The following is a 26095-nucleotide window of genomic DNA, read 5'->3' as shown; positions in this document are numbered from 1 at the left end:
TCTCTAGTGTGATACAGTTTAAGCATATTAATATGACACACTCTGGACTGACGTCTCCGGTCCGGTGTCTGTATCACATAGTCCGTGTCACTGAGTTTTTTCTCTACCATGTATGGACCACTGAAGCGGGCAGACAGGGCAGAACCAGGGACTGGCAACAGCACCAAAACTTTATCACCTGGCTGGAGAGCTTGTGGAACAGTTGTTTTATCATAACAAGTCTTCATGGTTTCCTGGGAAGATGACAACGCTTCCTTAGCTAAGGCGCAAGCATGATGTAATCGCTCTCTCACTTTGCTGACATAATCCAGCACACTTCTTGGAGCTGGATCTGTGGAGATCATTTCCTCTTTCAAAACTTTCAACGGGCCTCGCACAGTATGTCCAAAGACTAACTCTGCAGGACTAAACCTGAGGGATTCCTGCACAGTTTCACGGAGACCAAACAACACAAAGGGAATACCTTCATCCCAGTCCTTTCTGGTGTCCAAGCAGTACTTGCGGAGGGTGGACTTTAGAGTCTGGTGCCATCTTTCCAACGCCCCCTGACTCTGAGGATGATAGGCGCTCGACACTTTGTGAGTGATGCTCAGGGTTTTGAGAACCTGGGAAAACAACTTTGACAGGAAATTTGAACCCTGATCTGTCTGGATTATCTTTGGTAGGCCGAATGTAGAGAAAAATTTCGTGAGGACAGCACTGACAACTTTAGCGGTTATTTTACGTACTGGAATTGCTTCTGGAAAACGGGTCGCGGCACACATAATTGTTATCAGAAACTGATTACCTGCTTTTGTCCGAGGCAGTGGACCCACACAGTCCACAATGACGCGTTCAAACGGCTCTGCCATGACTGGTATTGGGCAGAGAGGAGCTGGAGAAAACAACCTGGTTAGGTTTACCCACAATCTGGCAGGTATGACAGGTCCTACAATGTGCAGCCACATCGTTCTTTAACCCTGGCCAAAAGAAGTGCTTAAGGATGCGGTCATAGGTTTTTGTGACACCTAGATGACCGGACCAGGGACTGTCATGGGCTAATGCCAACACTTGAGCATGGAACGGCTTTGGGACAACAACCTGCTTCACAGAATCCAAAACTCTATCCGTACCCTTCCTAGGCATCCAGGTACGCAACAAAAGACCATCCTCTATCACATAGGCTACCTTTCTCCTAGAAGCCTCTTCTGAGCTTACCACTGCAGAAACACAGCTGGCTAAGCTAGGATCCTGCTTTTGAGCTTTTCTCAGTGTCTCACCTGTCACTGGGAGCACTAACTCATCAGTTAATGATTTCACCTGCTTAACCAAATCTTGGTTCTTCTCAGGGCTGGAAGGTGACACATTTTCATCAGATTGGAATAAAGGACAAAGCACAGTATCCTCTAATCCACATACTTCTTCCCCAAACCTCCGTGACTGGGCACGGGTAAACACACAAGCCGGGAAGGCAGATGGGAAATCTTCTCCCAGACTGTCTAAACACGCAGGTTTATTGGGAGGAGCAAAGACTTCAATCACAGGTGACACCAACCCACCGGCGATATCATTTCCCATGATTAATGACACTCCTCTCACAGGGAGAGAGTGCTGCAGCGCAACTTTAAACTGGCCACTAATCAACTTTGAGCGCAACTTAACAGAATGTAGTGGCACCGGCACATGTCCCATTTCAATTCCCTGTAAAAGTACACTGTACCCACAGGAAGAAGCCTCTGACCAGGGCAACACGTCAGCGAGAATCACTGACTGCGCTGCTCTAGTGTCACGCAAAATGCGAATGGGCACTTCCTCAGAACTGTCACATAGAGACACAGACCCAGGGAAGATAAATGGCGCATAACTGGGATCTGGAGAGTCAGCACTCCCACCAGATACCTCAAGTGCATGAGCAACAGGTTTAGTTTTGACCAGCACCACAGGCTTTTTACTGTTGGGTGAAGAGGGAGACCTTTTCTCCGCCTGAAAGCTTTTCCTACAGTCTTGAATTAAATGTCCCACTTTATGACAGTAGAAACACTCACGAGTACCAATCCCTTTTAAGCCAGAAGCGACTTGGGACGGACCAGACTGTACAGGAGGCGGGTCAACTCTCCGTGTCTCCATGTCAGGGAGATCCCAGCCACTGATGCAATAGTTTGGTTTATATGCATGCTTTTATTTTCTGCTTATTTATTGTAGTTTTTATGAAGTGTGGTTTGAGACCTTTTTATTGGGTTTTATGTGTTTTGCATGGTGTGAACGGGAGTAACGATGCATGCTGTGGACAGGAGATAATTGACTGGACACACCCCCCTTCCCTACAAGTCCCGATTGGATAATTCAGCCACTGTGCGCAGTTTAAAGGGAGGTTTGGACAGGTGTGGAGGGGGAGACAATAGAGGACGCACGGGGCAGTGTGCGGGAGCGCGGACGCGGAGGACGGAAGGAGGAACGCCCGAAACAGCAGCCGCGGTGCCAAGGAGCGGAGGCTGGCCACGGAGGAGTTGCATCGGACGGAGCAGCCCGTGAGAAATCCGAGGGGGGGCGCGGCCGGCGACGGGACGCGAGGAGAGATTCTGTCAACGCTCGGTGAAAGATAAGTTCAAGGAACGTGAACGCTGAGAGCGCCGTGCGTGTGTGGTTCACCCCGACTCTGTAGAAAAGATTTGAGGGTGCTCTCCTCTCCTCCTCTCCCCCAGCAGCTCCACGCTCCGCGTCCAGGGAGCTACGCCGACCCGGAAGTGCAGCAGATTGGGAGCGGACGAATCGCGGAACAGGAACAGCCCCACGTGACCCTCCGAGGCCGTCTGACTGGACAATCTTGTTTTACTTTTTTAGACTTTTTTTTTAATTCTTTTTTTCTTAAAGACTGTTATATCTGTTTGTGTTCTTCCCCTTTTAAAGACTTATTTTTTTTTCCTTTTACTTTGCTTGTGGCTGTTATCTTTAGAGAATAAATTTCTCTGAAACTACGCTGTAGTTCCCTTTCAACAGTGGAATCATTTTTAAGCTGGTGTTCCTTAGATGCACCCTTGTGTATCACACCTCACATCCACACGAGGTGCTGTGAACACAGTTTTGTGGGTCAAAGCAAACTCATCAGCCAGTACTGCTGCCTGGGACAATGTAGTGACCTTTTGTTCATTACAGTATACCACAAAATTCTCCGGGACACAACTTTTGAACTCTTCAAGGAGGTTGAGTTCTTGAAGGGAAGCGAAGTCTGTCGCTTTGCTAGCCTGTAACCAATGTTCATATAATTGCTCCTTCTCATGGGCAAATTCAACAAAGGTTTGACTCGGGGCCTTCTTATGCTGACGAAATGTCTGTCTGTATGCTTCTGGGACCAGTTCATAGGCTCTCAACACTGTAGCTTTCACCTTGTCATACCTTAAACTGTCTTCTAAAGACAATGCAGAGACAACCTCTTGAGCTTTACCGGTGAGTTTGCAGTGTAGCAACAGTGGCCACATCTCCTCAGGCCACTTAAGAGCTGCTGCTATACGCTCAAACACTCCAAAGTAAGAGTCTACTTCAGACTCTCTGAAGGGAGGAACAAGAGAAATATTTTTGGTCACATCAAACTGGTCGGGTGGGCCGGCTGTGGCGAATGCCGAGGGGCTGGAGACTTCAGGCGTCTGACTGCCTGACACTCTGGCATGAGCCAGGGCTACCTTCTCCTCCATCTCCACACGCCTCTTCTGGACCTTAGCCTCCAGTTCCAGCCTCCTGAGCTGTAGTTTATGCTCATATTCGGCCCTCTCTCTATGCTCTCTCTCACGGTGTTTCAACTCAAGAGAAGCCATACGGAGATGTAACCGAGCTTTATCAGACGTCTCAGGAGGGGATAACCGAGCTGGACTGAACCGAGGCATGGTCTGAGGGATTGCTGGAGGGGCAACCAAAACGTCCGAGGCAGCCAACAAGCCGGGAGTAACAGGCACGACCGGGGGAACCATCACCTCCGGCGTAGCCTGCGCATCAGCCTCCAACTCCAGGTCAGGCTGCGGGAGCCTACCACTACCAGGGGAGATTTCCTCCACCCCAGGGAAAGGAGCAGAAGACACCACCTCAGGCACCACCACAAGTACACCAGCCTTCACCAACTCTTGTTCGACATGCTGCATCAACTCAGCCTTCAGCAAGCCCTTAGGCAGTTGAACAGAAAAATGCTCTGCAATGGCCTGTAAATCTGCTACACGGCATCTATCCAACAGCTCCACTGACGGGGTATCAATAAACAGTTGCACAATCGACTCCGCCATGGCAAAAACCAAAAACAAGGCAACCACACCACCAGAACCACGGCGCAACAGTACACCCACACACAAGCCTCCGGGCAAAATATATCATTTCCTGGACGAGCCCCCACTATGTTACGTCCCCCCCTTAAAGTTGTTACAAATGGCCAAGCTAGGAGCGGGGGGGGGGGACGCAACGCTTATGCGCAGGCCTATTGGGCTGATGTAAACCAGGCTACAGGTGGTGTGCGGACGAAACAAGGTGCAGCACAATAGAGTTTGGGTGGCCTTTTCCAAAGGAAGGTTGTTCTGGGCCGTCTGCGTTTTTTTCTGTCACCTCCTCTACATCTGCAAACTGCTGTCCCTTCAGCTGTTTCTTCAACCTGGGGAACAAGAAAAGTCACTCGAGGCTACATCTAGCGAATAGGCGGATGGGAGAGGAGATTCATCTCATTCTTCGCCAGAAACTGCGTGACGCACAGCGCCGTGTCCGCTGGCGCTCTGTGGTGGTGGATCAACCGGCTCCACTCTGCCACAACGCGGGCCGTTTCTTCCTCACATTCTCACAGAGCCGTCTGAGGACTTTGATGTAGTAGTCTTTATTTACAGTTTGACCTGGAGGGACATAATTGCTGTGGACGATACCCTGGACAGCGAAAAAGCAGCTCAGCATTGTTTTCACTGCTGAGCGGACTTGACGCGCCGACATCTGGCCCTTCTCAAACCGCCCGAACCACTCATGGACCTGAGTCTTCCCCAGAGCATCATCCTTGTAGGCTTGCTGCAACAAGGTGAGTGTTTCTGCTGCTGTTTTTTCCCAGCAAAAAGCAGAACTTAATGTTTGCGCGCTGCTCTGGCTTTCCAGTCAATGTCACCATTTTGGAAAAAGCGCAGACCCTTGCTGCACTCTGTTACAATAAATAGCGCCTGACAGGCGTCAGTGTAACTCTAGGAGCTCAGCTTTTTCACAGATGTGCAAGAGGCTTACCTGTAGCACATCTGACGGCCAGAAGTCGAAACTCATTATTATTAGTATTTTATGACCAAATTCCGGAAACTTTTGGGTACCCCCTCGTATACATACACACACATCATAATAAAAAAAGCACTATAAAAATCAAAGTTGCACAGTTGCTTCAGTCTCAAGCTGCATTGTTGAGGAATTTGATGCGGGTTGGGATGAATGAATTTATAAAAAGGTTAAATTTGGGGTCGGGGACCCTATCTCATCTGCTCGTACTCTGAGTAAAGGACATGTGTTGACTCAGTCATTGGCCTGTAGGTTTGCCTGATAACAGTTTCTTGATGAATAGACTACAAGGATTGATAGTCACTTTTCCCCACCGCCTTCATGGGCCAACTCGGCCCCAAGCCAAGTCGGCCCCATGCAAACTCGCGCAGGGTATCTCAAGGGGCCAAGTTGACTGTAAGCTGCTTACCAACTCAGCCCAAAGCCTCACCTGAGGCTTTCACGCACTCACGCCACACATTGTATTTCTCACGTTGAAAAAAAAAATACGGGCAAATAACCAGGAGGACTCAAATATGTCTGCAAGTCTCTCACTAACCTGCCAGTCAAAAAGGAAAGGAGCGGGCTAAAATAGCAGCAACCAATGAAAAAAGCTCACGTGATAACAATGCTTTATTTCATTGGTTGTTGTGCTAGTTTGTGATTGGCAGGCAAGTGAGAGGCTTGTTTGAGGAAGGATCCCACGGTGGTGTGTCCTGAAAAGCCGCAAAGAGGGAAGCAATTTGTATCGATTGCTAATGGGCCACCTTCATAGGCCTGGCCAGCACAGCATCATTGTTCCTGAGTGTAGGAGCCATTTATCATTTTTTTAATTTAACCACCAGGGGGAGCAGGAGGGGTGAAGGTATATTAGGAGGGCACAGGAGATTTGCTGCAGGTGTACCATGTCTGATCGGTGTGTGGGATCGTGTTTGACCGGCGTGTATGGAACTTATGTGTGAGCTCTCTGGCTCCAGCTCGGCACTTGGTAAACAGTGGATTTACGCACAAAGGAAAATAAATTGGTAGCCGCACCCAAACGGAAAGGGTGTGGAGTTGATTGATTCGCCGTGGACACGCCTCCGAAACGGTTCTCCCTCTCCACCTTCAGAGGAACTCAAAGTGTATCAGCCCAGATTGGGAATGGGCTGTACACTGAGGTCATCCAACCCAGTCTCACGGCAATTCGTGCTATGAGTCACTTAAATTAATCTATTGCATCGTGTCTGGGAGCACGACTTGCACAGTTTTTTCGTGTCCCACGTCACTCTTTTTAAACTAATACATTTCAATGAGAGTCGCCTGGCCACGCCCCCTCGCGATTAAACGAGGCATAAACTGTTCTTTCTTTTATCCAGACACTCAAATAATAGCCTGTTTTATTGCCCTGTCCACGCTGAAGGTAACTTTAAAGATGTGTGCACCCACACTGCTGAACAGGAACATGCTGGAAACATCGCGAAAGTATCCATTCAAATATAAAAGGGGAGAAAAAAAATTATCCACTCTCTGTATGGTGGAAATACATACTGGCAATCTACGTGGTTACATTCTCAGTTCAAATGTGTTCAATAGTGAGCTAAGTGACATAACAAAGCGAGTTTGAGCGGGGAGGAACGGACATGTGGCGCAGGAAGTAGCTACGACTGCTCACCGGCTGCCGACAGCTCAGCCGCGGACAGCCGGTTCAGCTGCTCCGCTGCTCCCCTGCTCCACTCGTCGCGTGCGATGGGCTGTGCAGCCGCGCGCCGGGCTCCCCGGTTGGGAGACTGGAGGACAAATTGTGTGACAATGGTGACTGACAGATTAGAAGTGGACAATGTGCACGGAGCTTTATGTTCGCAGTTCTGTTTGCAGTGGCTAGCTTAGCTACAAGCTCTGTTTGCTCACGTGACCGAACCGCAATGCACCATGGGAATCGTAGTGAAAAACAAGACGGGTGGTCCGATATGCACAATGACCCGCCGCGTGCCTCTCATATGCACATCTGTTCGGCAGGTTTATGCACCAGATCATCCGTGCTTCCACATCTGCCCGGGACCCTGCGCCAAAATCATCTTGTAGACTGTCAGTGGACAAAAACCATTCATCCGGAGAGCGGGATTGTCGGTATCGCGAGAACACCAGATCTCTCGGGAATAGCAACATTAGCAGTCACACAGTTGCTGGCAAATCACAGAAATAAATCCAGATCGATGTGTTTCTTCACACTCAATTCATAAGACACGCATTACACTTTACCAGTAGTACATGTTCAGCTGTTCATATGGTTTATTGGCGTTCATAAGCTCATAAACGTAACCCTACATTCAAACCCCATAAGGAACTACAAAATCGGTGACGTCATCACATAGACTTGCATCATTCCCGCCATTACAATTTGTAGTTCTATCTTCAAAATACCACATATCCCTAAGTAGAAGAGTGAAACATACAAAATATGCACATTTAGGGGTTTAGAGTGATGAGGAACATACTTCTTTGGATTATTGTTTGAAATGAAACTGACATACATAAGTGAAATTTAGTTTTTACCACATATCGTGATGCCCCCTGCTGGTGAAAATATCAAGTCAAACCTGACAGGATAGTGGAGTTCAAGAGCTTTGTGTAACAGTTGGTCCCATGATTATAGCATTTTTCATTGTCAAAATAGAAGCTTTAAAAGAAGCAGCAAAGTCAAAGTTCAACGGTCAATATCTCTGAGCAGGAGCAAATTCAAACTTCTGGTCTGGCATAATATTACTCCCCTGATCAAGTTCTTTACAATGATGTATCATGCTTAGTCTTATGACATATTTTTAATTATCCCTTCTCTGGAAGCAGGCCTGTTTGACATGTATGTCCGTTATGTCCTCTTCTGCGCATGCCGGACACTTTTGGGTGGTATTCCGTTCAGACGGGAGATCACATACAAGTCGCATTTTATTGTAAATGTGAACGAACTCGCAAAAAAATCGGATTTCACAAAAAAATCCGAATTGAGCATTAAGCCCTGCAGTGTGAACGTAGCCTTTGTGTTCTGTCATCACTCTGTGATATTATTACTAATATGAAGTATTTGTGTTCTGATATGTTTACATATTTACACATTACGATATTTACAGAAGTACGGCACCTCCTTAAGTTTCAGATGTGTTGAACAGTTTAAATATTCTGACGTTGTTCATTGGTCAGTTTAGATGTGATGGAGGACAAGCAGACATGATCAGGAAGTGGTGTAGTGTGCCGAGTCAGAAAGTGTGGAACCAAGTAAAGACAAGGCTACGACCATCTCCGTACTTCTGTTTACTCCGTATATGAGCCATACCTCCACCCATCGAACCCTCACGTTACATGAAATTCATCAGACAACGATCATCACATCCCACTGCTGACATGTTACCACTGACCCTTGACCCTCATCTCCATGAAGTAATCCACTGCTCTCAGCATGAGAAGTTAAACTTATTATGAACAGGATGGGTTAAATGAATAGAAATATGAGGCCTGTTTAGACCAATTTGCGATCCTTGATCCAAAAATGACACAATGTCTGAACTTGACATTGACAATTGTTGACACAACACAGAAATTCACCTGCAATATCATGGGAGTATTGAGAGTATTTGTGGTGTGATTACATGTGAACGTGTAGATTTATTGAATTAATTTGACTGTGACGGTTTGAATGGTGAATGTTAATCGGTCTCAATCTGTTGTGAAAAGGCTGGAGACTATGTAGTCTGACGCGTCTCCATCGATGAGGCCAGTCCCATTACTGTGGATGAACCAACAGGAAACACGTTCTCCATTCTTCACATCTCTGCTGAAGTCCCTCTGCCAGCCTCTGTGGACAGAGAAACACAATTCAACAAGACTAAATTACCCTGTGGACCCGTATTCAACAATCTGTACATTTAGGACACACACTACAGGTGTTACAGATTTTTGAGGCATACCTGGTCACATTGAGCTCACGTCCTTTCACATACATGGTGGCGTCTGGTTTATCAGGGTGTTCTCCTGGACGCAGCCCCGTCACCTCATACTCAATCCCATGATAGAACTGACCTAAATGACGAATCATCGAGAGCCTCATTTTAAAACAAGATGGTCAAAATCCTATTTATCACAACAAATAATGTTTTTTCAAATTAGGGACAAAGAAATTCAGCTTTACCACATTTGATCTCTGTGATTCTAATCATAAAACAACCCTCTCAAGCAATGGTTTCATTATTGTGCAGAAACTTATTTAGTAACATCTTCAAACCCTTATTGAATGAGGAGCAAATCACAGCTAGACCAATATACTTCTGAATGATTGTGTTCCTCACCCAGCAGCCCATGGACAGAAGGGGACAGGAGGTGACTGTCCACAGTGTAGAAACCCAGGTAGTCTCTGTGGTAGGGGTGCTTCGCCCACACTTTGTGCAGCAGAATGACAAACTTAACCGAATCCTTCAGTGTGACTGTTAGACTGCGATCTTTGGTCACAAGAAGATCCATGCTGCAGCAGCGAGAACGATCAAAGCAGAATGAACATTTGTTTTCCGGATATCTCGCAGTGGGAAGAAGTTTTTATCTGAGAGGAAAACATGTGATCACGCACTTGAGTCCTTTGACAGCAGCTGTATCAGACCACAGCAGCTTGACTTGCTTGTTGTCCTGAAACACTGAGATTTCTTGAGTGTTCACCTCTAGTCTGACCCCCAGAGTCTGGTGAATGATGCCAAAACTCCCAAAATAGGTATTCATGGTCCCGTCAGGGGAAATCTTCTTGTCTCCAATAATCTGGCCATGGACCACAATACCTGAAGAAACAGTTGAATCCAGTCACTCGCTGATAATCAGCAAGATATAATATATTTCTTTTTTTCGAAGTCCAAAAGTGACAAATCATTCAAATGACCAAATCACCAAAAGACTGACTGGTCTTTCAAAGGACAGCATGGTGCAGTTAAAACATGTCAAAGTTTCATACAGTCTTCATTATAAACTGGACTGAGGGCTGACCTGATTCTGGATCACTGACGAGGTTAAAAATGGTTCCTGGTTTGTCATTGATGTTGAAGCACAAAGCATCATGTCTGTCAGGAAGCTCTATCATGAAATGAGGATCTCCATCCACTGTGGATGACAGCAGAACACCAGAACTCAGCTGTGATATCATTCCTTCAGTCACAAAGTTCATGGTCAAATATGAGTGTGGGAATATTCATCCAGAGTTACACAGCAAAGTAAGATTACTGCTCTGAAGAACAACAATCTGACATTAAAGCCGCACGCTGCAATGGTTAGTGCTTCACTGCCTGCTATTGCCGTCGACGTCTCGCGCTCGCTAAATTGACATTGACACCACACACTGTGCTCATTTGGTCCAAACACCGAGGAGTTCAGTTCATTTGAATAATTGGAAGCCAAACGACATTTCCACATAGACAATGAATGGGTTTTTAAGAAGCCTCTGGAGTCAAAACCATGGAAGCTACAGGAAAGAGCTGATTGACTTTTCTGATCAGGAGGCCACAAAGGAATTTTCTGTCCAATGTGAAAAAGATTGATAAAAGTATTTTTTTAAAATTGCATTGTAATCTTTGCACATTCCCATAGGTGGCGCTGTCGCATCTATCACAGTCATTCATACATCGATATAATCAGCATCATGTTTTGTATAATTGATCAAAATTTCAAGACAGTTGGACAGAGTGTGCTTGGAAGAAATTTTTGTGTATTTTTCGGGGGGGGGGGGGTCTTTGCACCCCTGCTGGCCATAAATGCATCAAAATGGTAATATAATTTTTTGCTTGTCTTCAGGCATAGAATTTTACCGCACAGTTTGGTTACTGTGGAAGAATGTTAATGTTTTAGGGGGCGCTAAAGAGTTGAGTTGTATTAAACTTTATAATGCATTACATGAGGACCGTTATGGCACATAACTCACTGTAATCTGAGTGTTCTAGGACAATGCCTGAGCTCGTGAGGGGCTGTCGAAATAACAGGAAATGAAGGCATTTTTCGACGGTGTGCTGTGAGGAGACCGAGCGACGTATCAAAAAAAGCTGGCTGATTATTGAAAGTCAATGTGTGTAGATTCAGTGTGCTGAGTTTGGGCTCATTTGGAAGAAAGGAAGTAAGAGTTCAGTTCATTTGAAAAATGAAAAGCGAAATGGCGACTAATTTTGTATCCAAGATGGCCGCCTTCCTGTTGGTCCTACAGATTTTGGCCAAGAGAGTTTTCTGTTTGTCCCCTCATGCTCTGTCACTGGTGTGAATTTCGTGTTCCTACGTGAAAATATGCCCACTCTGTGGGCCATAGGGGTCTGATTGTAGGTGGCACTGTTGAGCCGGTGTTGATCTGTCACTGTGGAGGTATAAATTTTATCGAATTTTTCGCCGGGCCGAAAACCCCACATTCAGCTATGTTCAGGGGGTCAAAAATGCATTCACGTGGGACAAAGAATATTAATAAAGAAGAAACTGAGCAAGAACAACGGCGATGGCTAATTACTGCTGCTACTTTTCCAGTCTGCTGCCAATCTCAACATTCCCCTTCACATCACTGATGAAAAAGATACAAATATAAATGAATCAATGGATGAAAAGTTCTTCCACATGTTCTCCACCAATGGTCCCATCAGAGGAACCACCAAGAATACCTGAGGACTATCTATGTAGTGAAGGATGTGAACATCCAATTCATTACAGCTGTCCTGCTGGAAAATGAAAAGTTGTTGTTGTCATGATTAGAGGCATGAAACATACATGAGCAATGATTCCATCAAAACCGAAATATACTCACCAAAAACTGGGGCTGAATATCGATAATTTGTATATGATGGAGGACTCTGGTAGCGATAACCTATTCACAGAAAAAGTTAAGTCAGGTCAAAATTGTTTTCTTTTCTTTTTTTTTTGAAGTACAGTATTGTTGGAAACAGTCTTACCCATTCTCTCTGCCATTTGTCTCTGGGCTGTTAAACACAAAAACAGTCAGAGAGAATAAAAACCTGGTACAAATAGCCTCTGATGTCTTTATCTGTATGAGCTTAAATGTTTTGCATGGGAGAGAAAACATTGTTGACAGTGGTAATTGTGAGCCCTTTCCCTATAGGGCTGCTACACTTTGAGTTCCTTTGAGGACGGAGAGGGAGAACCGTTTCGGACGCGTATCTGCACGGCGTATTAATCAATCAATTAACTATTTTCCGTTGTTTGGGCGCAGCAACCCATTTATTTTCCATGTCCATAATTCCACAGGTTACATGTCAAGCTGGAGCCGGAGAGCTCACACTTACAGTTCCACATCCATAGGCCGGACACACACACCATTCACACGCCGATTCGACACTGTCAAAAGACTGTATGCTACCACCCTCTCACACACCTGACCCTGATCACCTGTGTGCTCCATTTATACTTTTCCCATACTGCTCCCCCTGGTGGTCAACGAAAGAAATGATAAATGGCTCCTACAGTAATGTTTGACAAGACAGCGTAGAATCCATTTTCAAGTCTTTTCTATTTCTTTCTGCTTTAGGTTGACTTTCTGCTCTCGCTCTTGAAGGACGCGATTGCATCTTTTCCTCCTCTCCTATCTTTCTCTCCCTCAGCCATGTTTTCCCCACTTCCAGCTATTTTCTTCGTCTCTCTTTGGACCTCTGCTCTGATGGTCTTCGAAACTTCAAATTCAAAATGAAACTAATCAATGAGTCTCTCAATGCAATTGACAAGATTATTTCAACAAGAAGCAGAGATGTGGGGAATGTCCCTGCTCGGACGGGAGTCTGGCAGCTGGCTACGTGGGAGAAGTGAGAGGCCATGTGCCTGGCACCCCTGTCCTTTGAAGATGTGGGAGACGTCCACATATTCCGATTTATGATGATGGATCTGCAGCTGATTGGATTATGTACCTGACCAGGATCCTGGAAATTAAAGACTGCAGAAAAAAAAAAAAAAAAAAAAATGTCGCCCAACAGCTGGCGACCTTGATCAACAATTGGCTCAAAGGAGAGATTAACATCAACAATGAAGTCAGTTGCAAGATGGACAATTTTCTTCAGAATGACTGTTGAACTGAACTGTAAGGTAGATTCTGTCTGAGAATGGGTTAATTTCTCCTCTGGCTAACGATTGAGAGACCGATGGAAGGAACATGAAAGTGTTTTGTCTCCTACGCCTAAAAGAATGCGAAGATCAGATTTCAACTCCCCTCCTGCTGTAGCCTCAAGGTTACTGTTCAGGTTTTGTTTTATTCCCTCCAGCGGACTCCAGCATGGTGAAGCTCCGTTCACTGTTTACCCACTTCGACACTGTGACCCTGAAGGCTGGACTGATTCCCATTTTCCCAGCTGAGTTGTGACTCTCTGGTGAAGAGGGAGCCACGGCTCACCTGCACATACGAACTCTTGGACAACTACACACATTGAGCCTATCCATTTACCACCCCCAAACCCCCTCCTCCACCCCTCCCCCCGCAGTCCTTTGCGGTCACCGAACAAAACAAGACGTGTGCGCCATAAAATAGTATTTTCTGATGTATAGTTGACTGCACCCCATGACCTGAGAGCAGATAAGCTGTATGACCCCTCCCCTTCCCCTTTTCCCCTACCCCTCTAACCCAGTCATGTCACAGGCTGTGTTCGTTGTGGGTTTTGCCTTTTTTTTTTCAAACCTCTAATGATGGTTTCATCTGAACTATGATTATAAATTTCGTTCCTTTTGTTGATTTACCCCACTGCACACTCCACCACCCCAAACTCTGCTGTTTCTTGCCTTCAAGTGCAGCACGCCACCTGGTACACGGCCATGAGCTGTGTTGGCAGAACAGCTCTAAACTGAATTTCCCCTTTGGGGATCAATAAAATTTCATGAATCTTGAACCTGAATTACCTTCGGTCAGCTTGTCAGCGATGACAGGGTCAGCATTTCCGTCCTCAGTCTCAGGCTTGGTGACCACCATGGAGGTGAGAGGGGTTACGAAGCTGTACTTCAGGGACATTTCCAGGGCTTTGGCCGTGGCATTGGCTTTCATATTTGAGTCACCAGTTTTGCTGTAAGAGAAAGCAAGAGTGGTAATTTGAAGCCAAAAAAATTTGACATGGAGAAAAGATATTCGTAGATTAAAATGCCAAGATTAAAATAGGCTGCTACAAATGGCCAGAAAGAAGCATGAAAAATAATGAAAATAATGATCAACTGGAATTTGGCACTCAGAGAGCACAGACCTCCGCCACAGCTCAAATCAGTCACCAACAATAAGAACACCATATATGATAAAAAAAAAAAAAAAAAAAAACATTTTATTTCTCCCCAACACAAGCCAGGGTCTCTCCGTCAAACTGGAGAGGGCAGACCACCATTGTACATGCTATAAGTCCAGGTTCAAGTGAAGCTTGCGCGACAACATAATCTGCATCAAGCAAGAATGAAATCCTGTGGTTACAAAACTGTACCCCCTACCGGGACCATGAAATTCTGTCCAGAAATGTTATGAACAGAACCGATTTCAAAGCTCAGCCCTGCAAGAGTCCAGCATGCACCAGAAACAGCATTTGAAATTCCAGCCAAGCTTCAAAGCCCACCTCTGAGAGGAGGTGTTGAACTGTGATTGGTCAGGTTTCACAGAAACCACCCAGCCCAGCAGTTCCTCCGGCCCCACTTCAAGAGTTGGATCCAGACCTTCGACAAGGAAGGTTCTCCAGGAGGGTTCTTGCTCAATCTCCGAGGAGGCAGGAAGGGACCTTCCCTGGTCCCACAGCCGGCTAGCCAGCACTGGTAACAGCTAACAAAGGAAGGGTAGGCCCTAAGACCAGGGCCTAACCAGAGAGGACCCTGGCGTCCAGCATCCAGGCACTCCCCCACCGAGGACCACCAGAACAGGCCAGAGGAGCACCGCCTCGACTCTCACAAACTTTTCTTTGAGACTTCCACAGGCGAAGCGATCAGTTCCTTCAGCCTATAGCAGGATCTCCGGCCTACAGCCATAAGCACATGGCAGACTGCACTGACCAAGCCAAGCACCAGTCAGCCCCAGCGTCTGACTGCCACCCGGACCCAGGATCCACTCCTCAAGTCCATGACAAGGACATCGCGGAAGAACCACGGCAGGAACGGTTCTTCAACCCTTCAACACCTTCATCTTCCACCACTGCACAGCAACAGACATGCTAACAGGGACCTGCTAACAGGAGACAAAGAACACCACCTGGCTAGCACCAAGCAGCTGGCCAGCACCGAGCGACTCTTCCTCCAAAGACAATGGAACTTGGGAACTATCTGGGCTTTAGCATAGACAGGTTTTGCTAAGCATAGAACTGTTTGCATTCATGATGTGTGGATTTAATTGTAATTATTTTCTGGTTTTGATGAAATGAGGATAAGTTAACAGTCTGTAAGCTAATGATCACTTCGCTTCATCCAACGCCAGGTTTGGAAGTTAATCTTGATACTGGACTGTAATGCTTAAGCCTCCAGCATTACACCAAAACATTGCATGGTGAATCCAACATCTTCCACCTGGTCTGAGGTGATGGACAACACAGGTCATGGAGACTCTTTTTGAATTGGCTTTACAAAGTTGCACTTGAGAGAGGAAACAGGCCTCATTCCCTCTCAAGCTCTCCTTTGCTACCGAGCACATGTGCCCAGCACATCCCTCTGACTTGCCATTTTAACTGAAGTCTTCAGCTGGCCGCCATTTTCATCTGTAATTCCATCCCCCAGTCCTCCATCCCACCTCCATCTCACAAATCATTCCGGCGCACAGCAGTAGCAGCCAGAACTGGTTTACAAAACTCATCTGGCGCACTTTTATATTCTTCTGTTCCTTCCGGCTGCTACTGCTGTGCGCCAGTATATCCTTCCGTGGAACACTGCACATGCGCAGGTCTGTGTGTCTCAAAACGGTATTTTAACGGGTTGAAGATAAAACACGTCTTTCAGAATGTTTTATAACCATTCGGATTTACTTCACGTGCTAATACGCCATTCCCTGGACCACTGTAAGGAGTGTTTTGTCCACTTTCGTCAGTCCGGCTCTGACTCCTATTGACCTCCAGCAATTGAGCTAAGCTAACTATGATGCTAACAGCTGGGAGCCAGCCACTGGACGCAGAGACACAAGAAAGGTGAGACTGTCTCATTTTGTCAATGATAGGGAAAGGGCATGGGTCCAAAATTGTCGGAGCATTCCTTGAACAAGGGGCCCCAAACTCCCAAAGCACCCCCCACAAGATACCACATGAATGTGGTCGAACACCTTCTCCAAATTCACACAACAAATGTGGACTGGTCGGGTGAACTGTCATGAAGTCTCAAGCCCCCAATGGAGGGTTTAGAGCAGGGGTCGGCAACTGGCGGCCCGCGGGCCAAATTTGGCCTGCCAAACTGTCCAATCCAGCCGGTGACTGGATTCCAATGCACGCACGCACCGCGAACCCCTCCAGCGCCCGTGAGCGGACACACACCCCGTGAATGGATGGCCCCCGCCCCCACGCTCCGCGGATGTATGCCTCAGCCTCCCCAACCCCACCCCCCCCGCTCCGCGAATGGACGCGCGTTGTGTGTGTATGCATGTTCAAAATTTATGTATAGATGTAATGATGTGAATTATTTGAAAGAGACCCCAGGGAGAATAGCTCCTGAGCTAGGTCAGGAGCTAATGGGGCTCTCAATAAACGAAATGAAACAAAACAAAAACCCCACACCCCCCAGCCCACGATTGAAGTGCCAAAAAAAAAAAGTGGCTCGATGCCAAATCTAGTTGCTGACCCCTGCGTATAGAGCTGGTCCAGTGTTCCATGACCAGTGTTGAAAACCAGATTATTCCTCCTTTATCGGTCGAATCCTCCTCTCCAGTACCCTGAAATAAACTTTCCTGGAGAGACTCAGGAGTCTGATCCCCCTATAGTTGGAGCACACACGATGGTTCCCCTTTTTAAAAAGGGGAACCACCACCCCGGTCTGCCAATCCGGAGGTACTGCAAAATTTCAATTTATTTATTCATCTGTAAGCCTGAAGGTCTTTTTTTTTTTTAATCTGCCATCATAAAGACCAGAAAGAAAAAAAAACCCAGAAAAGAGGATTTTTTCCAAAAGATGCTGGGCTTTCATGAATGTGACAGACCTCTTCTCCAGTAACTGTTGGATAGTGAGGTATGCCCACAGACGCTCGGTAAAATCTCCGAAGATGTACTCATCATCCGGGTACATTGCTGTCCAGTCCAGAGCACTGGCCTGGCCTTCCACCTTGTAGTCTCCTTCAAACTAACAGCCGGAAAACAGAAGAGAAAGAGCAGAGCAGTGAGCAAGCATTCACTTTCTCAAGATTCTTCTGTCTCTGTATTCCTGCCAGTTCTATTGCCTCACCCCCTGGCCGAGCACTTCTACTAAGAAGTTATCCAGGTTGTTGTCTGTCAGCCGCCCGGCCACCACGATCTCTGAGCCATTAAACAACTGGGCAAAGTTGTTGGTGGTCAGGAAGTCAACTGCATTGTCAGGATACCGCAGGTCCACATCTAAAAGCAGAGGACTGGCTACTTCTTCATAGAAGCCCTGGAAGAAACAAAAGTACACTCTTCAACACATGTTATAGAACAAATCAGATCTGAAAGATGAACCAATAAAGACTCTTGATTCTTCACCTGGAGCTGCAGTGTTGCATCTGAAGCTTCATAGATCCTACGAGCCATTCCTCTGTTTTCTTTGCTCATCACATCCAGAAAGTTGTAATCCACATTATTTCCAAATCCCAAACAGTACAGTGACATCTTTTCTCCCATGGCCGAGGCAACATTCGACCGCACATAAGATAGTCCTTCATTGGTAAAGTTCAGATCAAAGATGAACATAATGTGAAATGGAAGATTAAGTTGTCAGAATCAATGTTGTGTGTATCAAACAGTGCATACACACTCCATTAACTTACCATGATCTGGCATCCCATCAGTCAGTAAAATGATCATATCAGTGCTTCTCTCAGGGAGTCTGTTCTCCTGTCGGGCCTTTTTCAGCATGTCTATTCCTTTTGTTACTCCAGAAGTCATGCGTGTTGCTAAAAAGAAAACGCACGCACATGAAATTATCTTTGTTGTAATTTGCAGTGTAATAGTACATGTTTTTGAGTTGTTGTTGTTGTCTTTTAATTTACTAACATCCCCTGGCATCTATTGTCTTGATATAGTTCATGGCATCAGACACATTTTGCTTGGTTGCTTTGGTGAGTGATTCCTTCCAGACTTCAGTTACAGTGTCGAACGGGACGAGAGCAAAGTGATCCTCTTCGTCCAGGTCTTTGAGGATGGCCAGCATTGCCTCTTGTGTCTACACACACACACACACACACACACACACACACACACACACACACACACACAGACACACACACACACACACATTCACAAAAACTGCTGGAAACTGAAAATCTGTGTTTGAGCCTTTGAGTCATCATCCATGTGTAAATCTCTCACCTGTTGCATCTTCATTCCAGTCATTGATCCGCTCCTGTCAATGACAAACACCACATTCTTTGGCACTCTTGGGAGGACTGGTGGAGCAAAGAAGTGCACAAAGTATCCGTTCACAATCTGAAAAATGTAAGAAACAACTGGAGTAAATCAGAAAGAATGGCAGAATACAAAACAAAATCCTTCTTCTTTTTTCATCATTCAGACTTTTTATTTTTTGCACAACCACAATTTCAAAAACATACAACATGTTGTAAACATGTAAATGAATCTCAATTACAATTCCCCTAATTGCTACACCACCTTATTCCATGGAGGGTGACTGGGGCCTGAAGTTGATCCCAACAGACTGTTTCCATCCATCTTTTGAAGTGATTTCATTGGCTTCAGGTTGCAGCTAGAGATGATCACCTCCCCTGACTAATGTTGAAGGCAGACTGCCGTTCGTCTTGGACTTTATTTCCATGTGTTTCCATATGTTTCAAGTATTATGGAGACTGACATTCTGTTTCTGGCCAGCCCAGAGTAGAATCCAAAGTCCACCTGGTCCAGACTGGAATTCAAATGGCCTGTCAACTGGCCTATATTAGAATTGTGATGTTAAAATTTAATGTGCTATTTTCATTTTGTTCAAAAACATTTTCAAAAATTTATTCAACAATAATTCTCTGAATCTTGAAATAAGATATTTTAAATATAATTAAAATTAACTGGATCAAATCAGGGTAAAATTCATGATGAAATATAGCGATTGCAATGAATTAAATAATGAATCAAATTTGAACAAACATTCATATATTGCAACTATTATGCCATGAAAAGTGGTACACCCCCCCCCCCAAAAAAAAAAAAAAAAAAAGAAATGTTTTGCTTGTTTGCAAAATGTTGGGGGATCTGGAGAAATAGCAGTGAGTTTCGTAATGTCATGAATGACACTGAATTTTTGACAGACTTCTGATATCTCTGGAGATTAAACAACGGACAGTTCTCATTCAACATGAACATCATTGTGTTTTGTCCCTTTGAGAGTATATTTGATTAAACGTGAAAGGGGCATGAATTATATTGTCTCGTCTTTTTTTTTTTAAAGAAGACAAAATAAAAATGAATTGGCTTATGTTTATTGTTCTCACTTTAAAAAGGCACCATTGAGAATGGATAGAATAAATATTTTAAAAAAGGTGATTGAAGTGCTTGTTGACAGCTGACCTGAATGTCCCCGAGGTTCTTCTCTCGATTCACATCATACTTAACGATAAAATCTCCATCAATCAGTGTCCCGTCACAACCCGGACACTTTCTTTGCTGGTCTATTGTTGGTGAGAAAGAGATGTGTGCCTGGAAAGGAATAAAAAAAAATGAATATATTGCATGGGACTCGATGTAAAGAGAACCAAGTGAGACAGATGTGTGAAAAACAGAAGAAAACCCTGCAGGATCATTTACCTTTTTGTCTGAGACAGTTTTCTCCACCAGGGGGAGCAAGTCATTGGACAGGAAGGTTGCGTGGGCATCAACAGAGGAGAGGCCCTGAGGCTCATATATGTTTGTTACAATCTGTTTCACACAAGCAAACACACCAGGTTTGGGACAACAGGTCAGGTCATTAGAGAATAGTTGAATTTCAGAAAAAACTGCAGTTGAAAATATGTTAGAGGAAAATAAGTAGATATCGGTTTTCACTGTTCGTATACACAAGGGTAAATGTACATTGAAAGGAGCGATTGATAGTGGATTTTTACATCAAATACATCTTTATGTATTTTAGTGATCCATGGCTGTTCAGGCAGCACTTCCAAATATGATGGAGTTTAAATTGCTGCGTTAACACTTTTCTCACACAGCTGAACTCAGTGAAATCACCTTGAACTCCTGGACGAGAGACTTGGGTTTAACTCGAGTCAGAATCTCATAGAGGCCCAGTTTCCTCTGGAGGAGCTCCTCATACGTCAAAATGAAAGTCACGTTACTTTCTGCTGCTATGTTGACGGACACTGAAAACTTCTCCATTTTTCTTCCAGAGGCTCTATAAGAAAACAGAATATCTTGATTCGAGCAACACTAGATTTATTTAATGATGTGTTTTTTTTTATTCTTGTTGACTCACTTAACCAGTCCAGCTGTCTGACCAGAGGAAACGGCCTTCTCATATTGTTTCTTTGCTTTTTCTTTCTCCTTAATCTCTCCCACATAGAACCGATTTTCAATTTCCCTGTGAGATTCAGAGAGTAAGAACCAAATCAATGACATTATTCAAGGATCCACATGCAAAGTGTTCAAATTTTTCAATCGGCAACAACAGTTATCATGTCATTCGATTGATGTTTATGAGTTTGAAATTCAGAATCTTCGCTGAAAACCAATTAAATCCTACAGTGAACCACCACTGCCGTCCTTTACAGGACAGTGAAATGTGACAAGATGCAGAGACGAACTCCACCACATTGGTGACAGAAGCAGCAGAGAGGAGACTGACTGACATGCTGAAGTTTGTGATGAATGCGGTCTTCGGCATCTCCACTTCAAAAAATATTTCCTGGGACACGTTTGCTTTGTTTAAGGCCTTGGAGGTCATGACGGTGTGGGCAAAGCGAGACGTCACAGTGCAGTCCACTATCACACTGTGTACCTCCACCTGAGGAGGAGACAAAACATCTGAGCATGGAAGGAAAGCCATAAAGCAACTCTGACATTATCCAACGAGGTTCAGACCCAATAAAAGATAATTGAACACGTCTAACAATCTCAGTTTCTTCCTTTCTGGGCTTTGGTTGTTAGTGCGATACTCACAAAACAAGTGTTTTGTTGAGATTATTACGTTTTGTTTCTGTTTCTCCCATTTTGCTTTATTCTGATGGATTACCAATGAGAGACCGGTTGAAGTGCACAATGACATGTTGTTCTCAAAATGGACACAGGGGGGCAGCACCCTCCAGCACTCGGGACCCTTTTGAGCAATTGTTGTCCTGCATCGTTTCTTCCTCTGTAATATGTCTATATTTCCAGAGCACTCCTTTGTCTGTATATCTGCCAGCGGAGACAGAGCTGGGACCTGCTTCATAAGCAGGGGTGGAAAGTCATGAATTACATTTACTCACGTTACTGTAATTGAGTACTTTTTATGAGTCATTTGTAATTTTCTAAGTAGTTTTTGAAATATGTAATTTTTACTTTTACTCAATTACATTTTGACCCAGGCATTTTACTTTACTACATTTGAGCCTCCTCACGTTACTGAGTACAATTATGATAATGAAAAAACCACGCGCCCTTCCTCTTGTCTCATTTATGATCTGGATCTCCACGTGGACAGGTGGATGTTCTGAAGACTGGAGACATTATTTGCACCGCCAGCCACTAAGGGGCAGTGTTGGCGCTGCTCACGGCTGCTGAGCACCGCTCCGTGTCGGAGAGTAAAAGGCACACGGAGAAGTCCGACATCAAAAACAAGTCGGAGCCGTCAGCCTGTGGGTCAATGACGTATAGAATTATTCTATACGTAATTCTATACGTCATTGCTGTGGGTTGTCTCAGTGCCGTCGCCGCTACGTCGTTCCTACGACGTAGACGTCGTAGCCCTACGACGGGCTACATCGGGGCTTGACGTGCGCCTCCCGAAAATTGTGACTTCGCGTCGTTTCGACGCGTGGTGACGTGAACGTCGAGGGCTGTGATTGGTCCGCTTTCGTGTTGTTTATAGAATAAAGTAGAACTCACCCGGAATACTTTTCTGGTCCGAACAGTGCTTCGGGAGAAATTTAGATCCAAAATTGAGCGGCGCACATCCCTATACTGTTTGTAGGTCGCCCTGTTGCAGTGGCTGTTGTTTGCTGTATCCCTCTTGTTTGTGGCGAGGTCTCTCTCCGGCAGCTATGTGTGATTAGCAATGATAATGATTGATAGAAGCTAACGTCGACATTAAAGGGCAATTCCCACTAGTTCAGGTTGATCTCTGTAAGTGGTCAGTGTGTTATTGCTGTGTCAGGCCTTGTTTTATCTTTATGGAAATTATCTATACATACATATGGTCTGGAAATATGGATTAGTGTGGTGAGTTGATAATGATTATTGTCTTTTTGTTTATTTTTAGAAAACACACAATACACCTGTACACTGCTTGTTGAGCATCATTAAAGCTCCATAAATGGACATATCCTCTTAGTGTCTTTCTTTGGACTAAGTCTTGGGGGAACTTAAGAGCGTTTTAACCGACGTGCACTCTGCGATTGCAAATGAAAAAAACAGTGACAGTATTAAGCCTCGAGTACAGTGGATGTTGCAGTCAATTTGGAGATAATGGAGGAGAAAGGGTCTGAAGAAGCTGCAACTTCTGGAAAGGAAAACCTCAAAAACCCTTGGCCAAACTTAGAAGACCTATCTGCGTTCGCGTGAGTAAGTAACTTTTACTCAAATTACATTTTAAATGATGTACTTTTGTACTTTTACTCAAGTAAATTTTCAGATGGGTACTTTTACTTTTACTTTGAGTAGGATTTAAGCAAAGTAAAGATACTTTTACTCAATTACAATTTTTTTGTACTTTTTCCACCTCTTTTCATTAGCCATGAATAGATATACATATATTAAAAAAAAAAAAAAAAAAAAACTGTTCTCGCCCTTCCTGGGTGGTATCTCTTTCGAGCTCTCAGGTCCTCTATCAGAGGCCTGGGGGCTTGAGGGTTTTGTGCAGGATATCAGCTGTTCCAAGCACTGTGCTCTTCTGGACACAGATCTCATGTGTCTATATGTAGGCCTATATTTTTTTTCTCTTTTTTTCTTTCATCTGTTCCGATTTTTCCTTGAACACTATTCCAGTTTGTTTGTTTGTTTGTCAAACTAGAACAGCAATGTTTGTCTTGAGCAATCTGTCCCTGAACACCAGTCTACAAACCAAACCACTGCCATGATCTCAACAAATAGACTTCTGAGTGAGTCGAAACATCAGTTCAACTCGGATCAAAATCATCTGCTGCAGTAGGAATCACAGTAAACATAATAAACATAATGAAATGATATGATGCAATAAAGTACAATATAATACAGTAATGCTATTTGATGCAACACAATATGATGGCTGACTGGTTTAATGTGGGAGTAGCTGAAAATGACTCATGACTGCATTGTCTTCAACAATGAATATGTAACTTAAGAACATTGACACCTGTAAATAAATCATTTTGCCATTTAGGCAAAGAAATTAGATTGTTTTGGGTTTTTTTACCTCAACATATCTTGTGCTTCACTATGTATGTATGCTGCCATGTTTCTTTTGTTATATGCACAGAGTTACATGGAATTAGAATTGAAATATTGGAATAAAATTTACATGACACCATTTTGTTACAATCTACTTAATTTCCTACTATATTAAGAGGCTACTTGGAACTAAAATACATTAACAAAAATGTTTTATCACAAACAAAGAAGTGAGAGCTACTCCTGAAGCACTAATATGTACCAAACGGTTAAAGATCATTCAGATCAGAGATCCTGTCCAAAGGTTTATGACGGTAGACATGAGAACATCTGGCTCAGTATTTGAATCCTTCAGCTTGAACAATCACCACTGCACCAGCTTTTTTTTAATCAAACTTAGTTCTTCTGATTAAAAATGATCCGTGCAGATATAAATATCTTCACTCACCATCATCTCATTAGTGCTTCTTTTCTGCAACAATAAAGAAAAAACGTTACACTCTGAACATGCCAGACAGAACAACTTTAGACATTTCAATTCTGACTTTATTTTATCTCGTGAGTCCCCCAGTTCACTTCCTCAAAGTGAACACTGCAGCTGACTTTTAAGTTCCAGCAATGAGTCAAACCAATAACATGCTTACAGTATAACAACAACAAAAAAAAGCTCCTGGCATTACCTGCAGTGATCTGGCAGATGTCCTTGAATCCTGAAAAAGTACACTATTATGATCAACGTCCAAAACATTATCAAGAGACAAAAAAAAAAAGAATACATGATCTAAATAAACATGAAAGCAAAATCTTTCACACATATTGAAGTTAGAAGTCAGATACATCAGAAACGTCAGTGGGTTTTAAACCCTTTAGGTATCAAGTGACCATATATGGTCACTTCCTACTTCATATTTTTTATTGAAGCATTAAGTAAATTCAAACTACTGTACAAATGAAAATGTCAGTTTGTTTTACCACTGACTCAAATCATGTGAAATATGTATTTTTTTTTTGAAGAAGAAGAAATTGTGTTTTCATTTATTCTTTCAAAACACCAGAGCGTTGGAATTCACCATTTCCAAATATTTTCAGTGCATGCACTGAAAGCTGTAAAGGAAAGCAGTCGCCACTCACTACAATAGATAGCCTACATTAAATTCTTATGAAAAAAAACATTTCATTTCCAAAATACAAGGAAGTTACTGTGTGAAGTTACCTGTGGCTCCTCATCGTCCCTGGAGATGACCAGAGCCCCCGAGGCCAGGCCTGACCAGAGGCAGAAGCAGCTCCACAGCAGCAGCACTCGGACTCCCAACAGTCCAGACATGACCAAACCTCCAGTCAACACTGACTGACTTCAGTCCAGAGCAACCGAGCTCCCTGCCTCGAGGGAGGAACAAATTATGTGTGTGTTTCACTTGACTGTTGACCAACTGGACAGAGCTCCAAGTGTGGGCGACTGTGAGGTACAAACCTGCTGCTTTTGAAACTGTGTGACAATATGTCACTACATGAAAAGAGTCATTTTCATCAGTAAACAGAACTGGAAATGGCCATGAAATTTCAAGCTAACAGCTGTAAACAGTGACTTGCAGTCAACACCGAAAACTACAAAATATTGGCGTGGATGGCTGATCTCTCACCCCCCAAGATGGGGGAGACTTTCCAGTGACAATGAAAATGCTGTGAGCAGGGGGAGCGCTTCCGGGTTGCATCAAAGATGGCTGCATAACTTTAATGCTCTCTGACTGTATTGACGAAATACCCTCCTGATAAGTCAGCGCATTATAAAAATGGGCAATTTTGGGAAAATGGAGACCAGGAGAGGTAAAGGAAAGAGGGAGAGGGCGGATACGGAGTCTGCTGGTGAAGAAATACGGCAAGAACGGAGCTGCTCCCTCGTCCACGAGGATTTGGAGGATAACGAAACAGTAAGAGCTAGCTTGGATAGCATATTGAAAGAACTGAAAGATTTCAGGTAAGACAATAAGAAACAACTCTCGGATATCCAGCAAAACCTACACTTAACAAATAATCGCATGGATGAAGTGGACTGTCGTATGCGCGAAGTTGAATCGTCTATGCAGGCAGCATCAACGTTACTGGAGCAGCTCGTACAACGACAGAACGAGATGGAGGTGAGGCTCACAGACCAAGACGCCCGGGCACGCAGAGACAACATCAGAATACGCCATCCCAGAGCAAGCCGAGGGCACCAACAT

General features: G+C 44.4%; 1 protein-coding gene across 1 annotated transcript; it reads right to left on the bottom strand.

Moving 5' to 3' along the window:
- Window positions 1–8922: 8922 nt before the first annotated feature.
- Window positions 8923–25200, bottom strand: LOC115387981 (inter-alpha-trypsin inhibitor heavy chain H3-like). Its single transcript, XM_030090890.1, has 22 exons — window positions 25090–25200; window positions 24557–24586; window positions 24325–24348; window positions 21161–21315; window positions 20788–20892; window positions 20544–20706; window positions 20127–20237; window positions 19890–20018; window positions 18684–18800; window positions 18369–18537; window positions 18143–18268; window positions 17859–18031; window positions 17584–17769; window positions 17342–17481; window positions 14107–14267; window positions 12162–12188; window positions 12017–12076; window positions 10231–10389; window positions 9827–10028; window positions 9552–9724; window positions 9174–9285; window positions 8923–9061 (listed from the first exon to the last, which is right to left on the bottom strand). Exons 1-22 carry the CDS (start codon window positions 25198–25200, stop codon window positions 8923–8925), a joined length of 2772 nt encoding a protein of 923 aa, XP_029946750.1.
- Between the last annotated feature and the right edge of the window lie 895 nt (window positions 25201–26095).

The sequence above is a fragment of the Salarias fasciatus genome, chromosome 5, assembly GCF_902148845.1.
Source record: "Salarias fasciatus chromosome 5, fSalaFa1.1, whole genome shotgun sequence".
NCBI classification, from domain to species: Eukaryota; Metazoa; Chordata; class Actinopteri; order Blenniiformes; family Blenniidae; genus Salarias; species Salarias fasciatus.
This window is presented reverse-complemented; position numbering and strand designations above follow the sequence as displayed.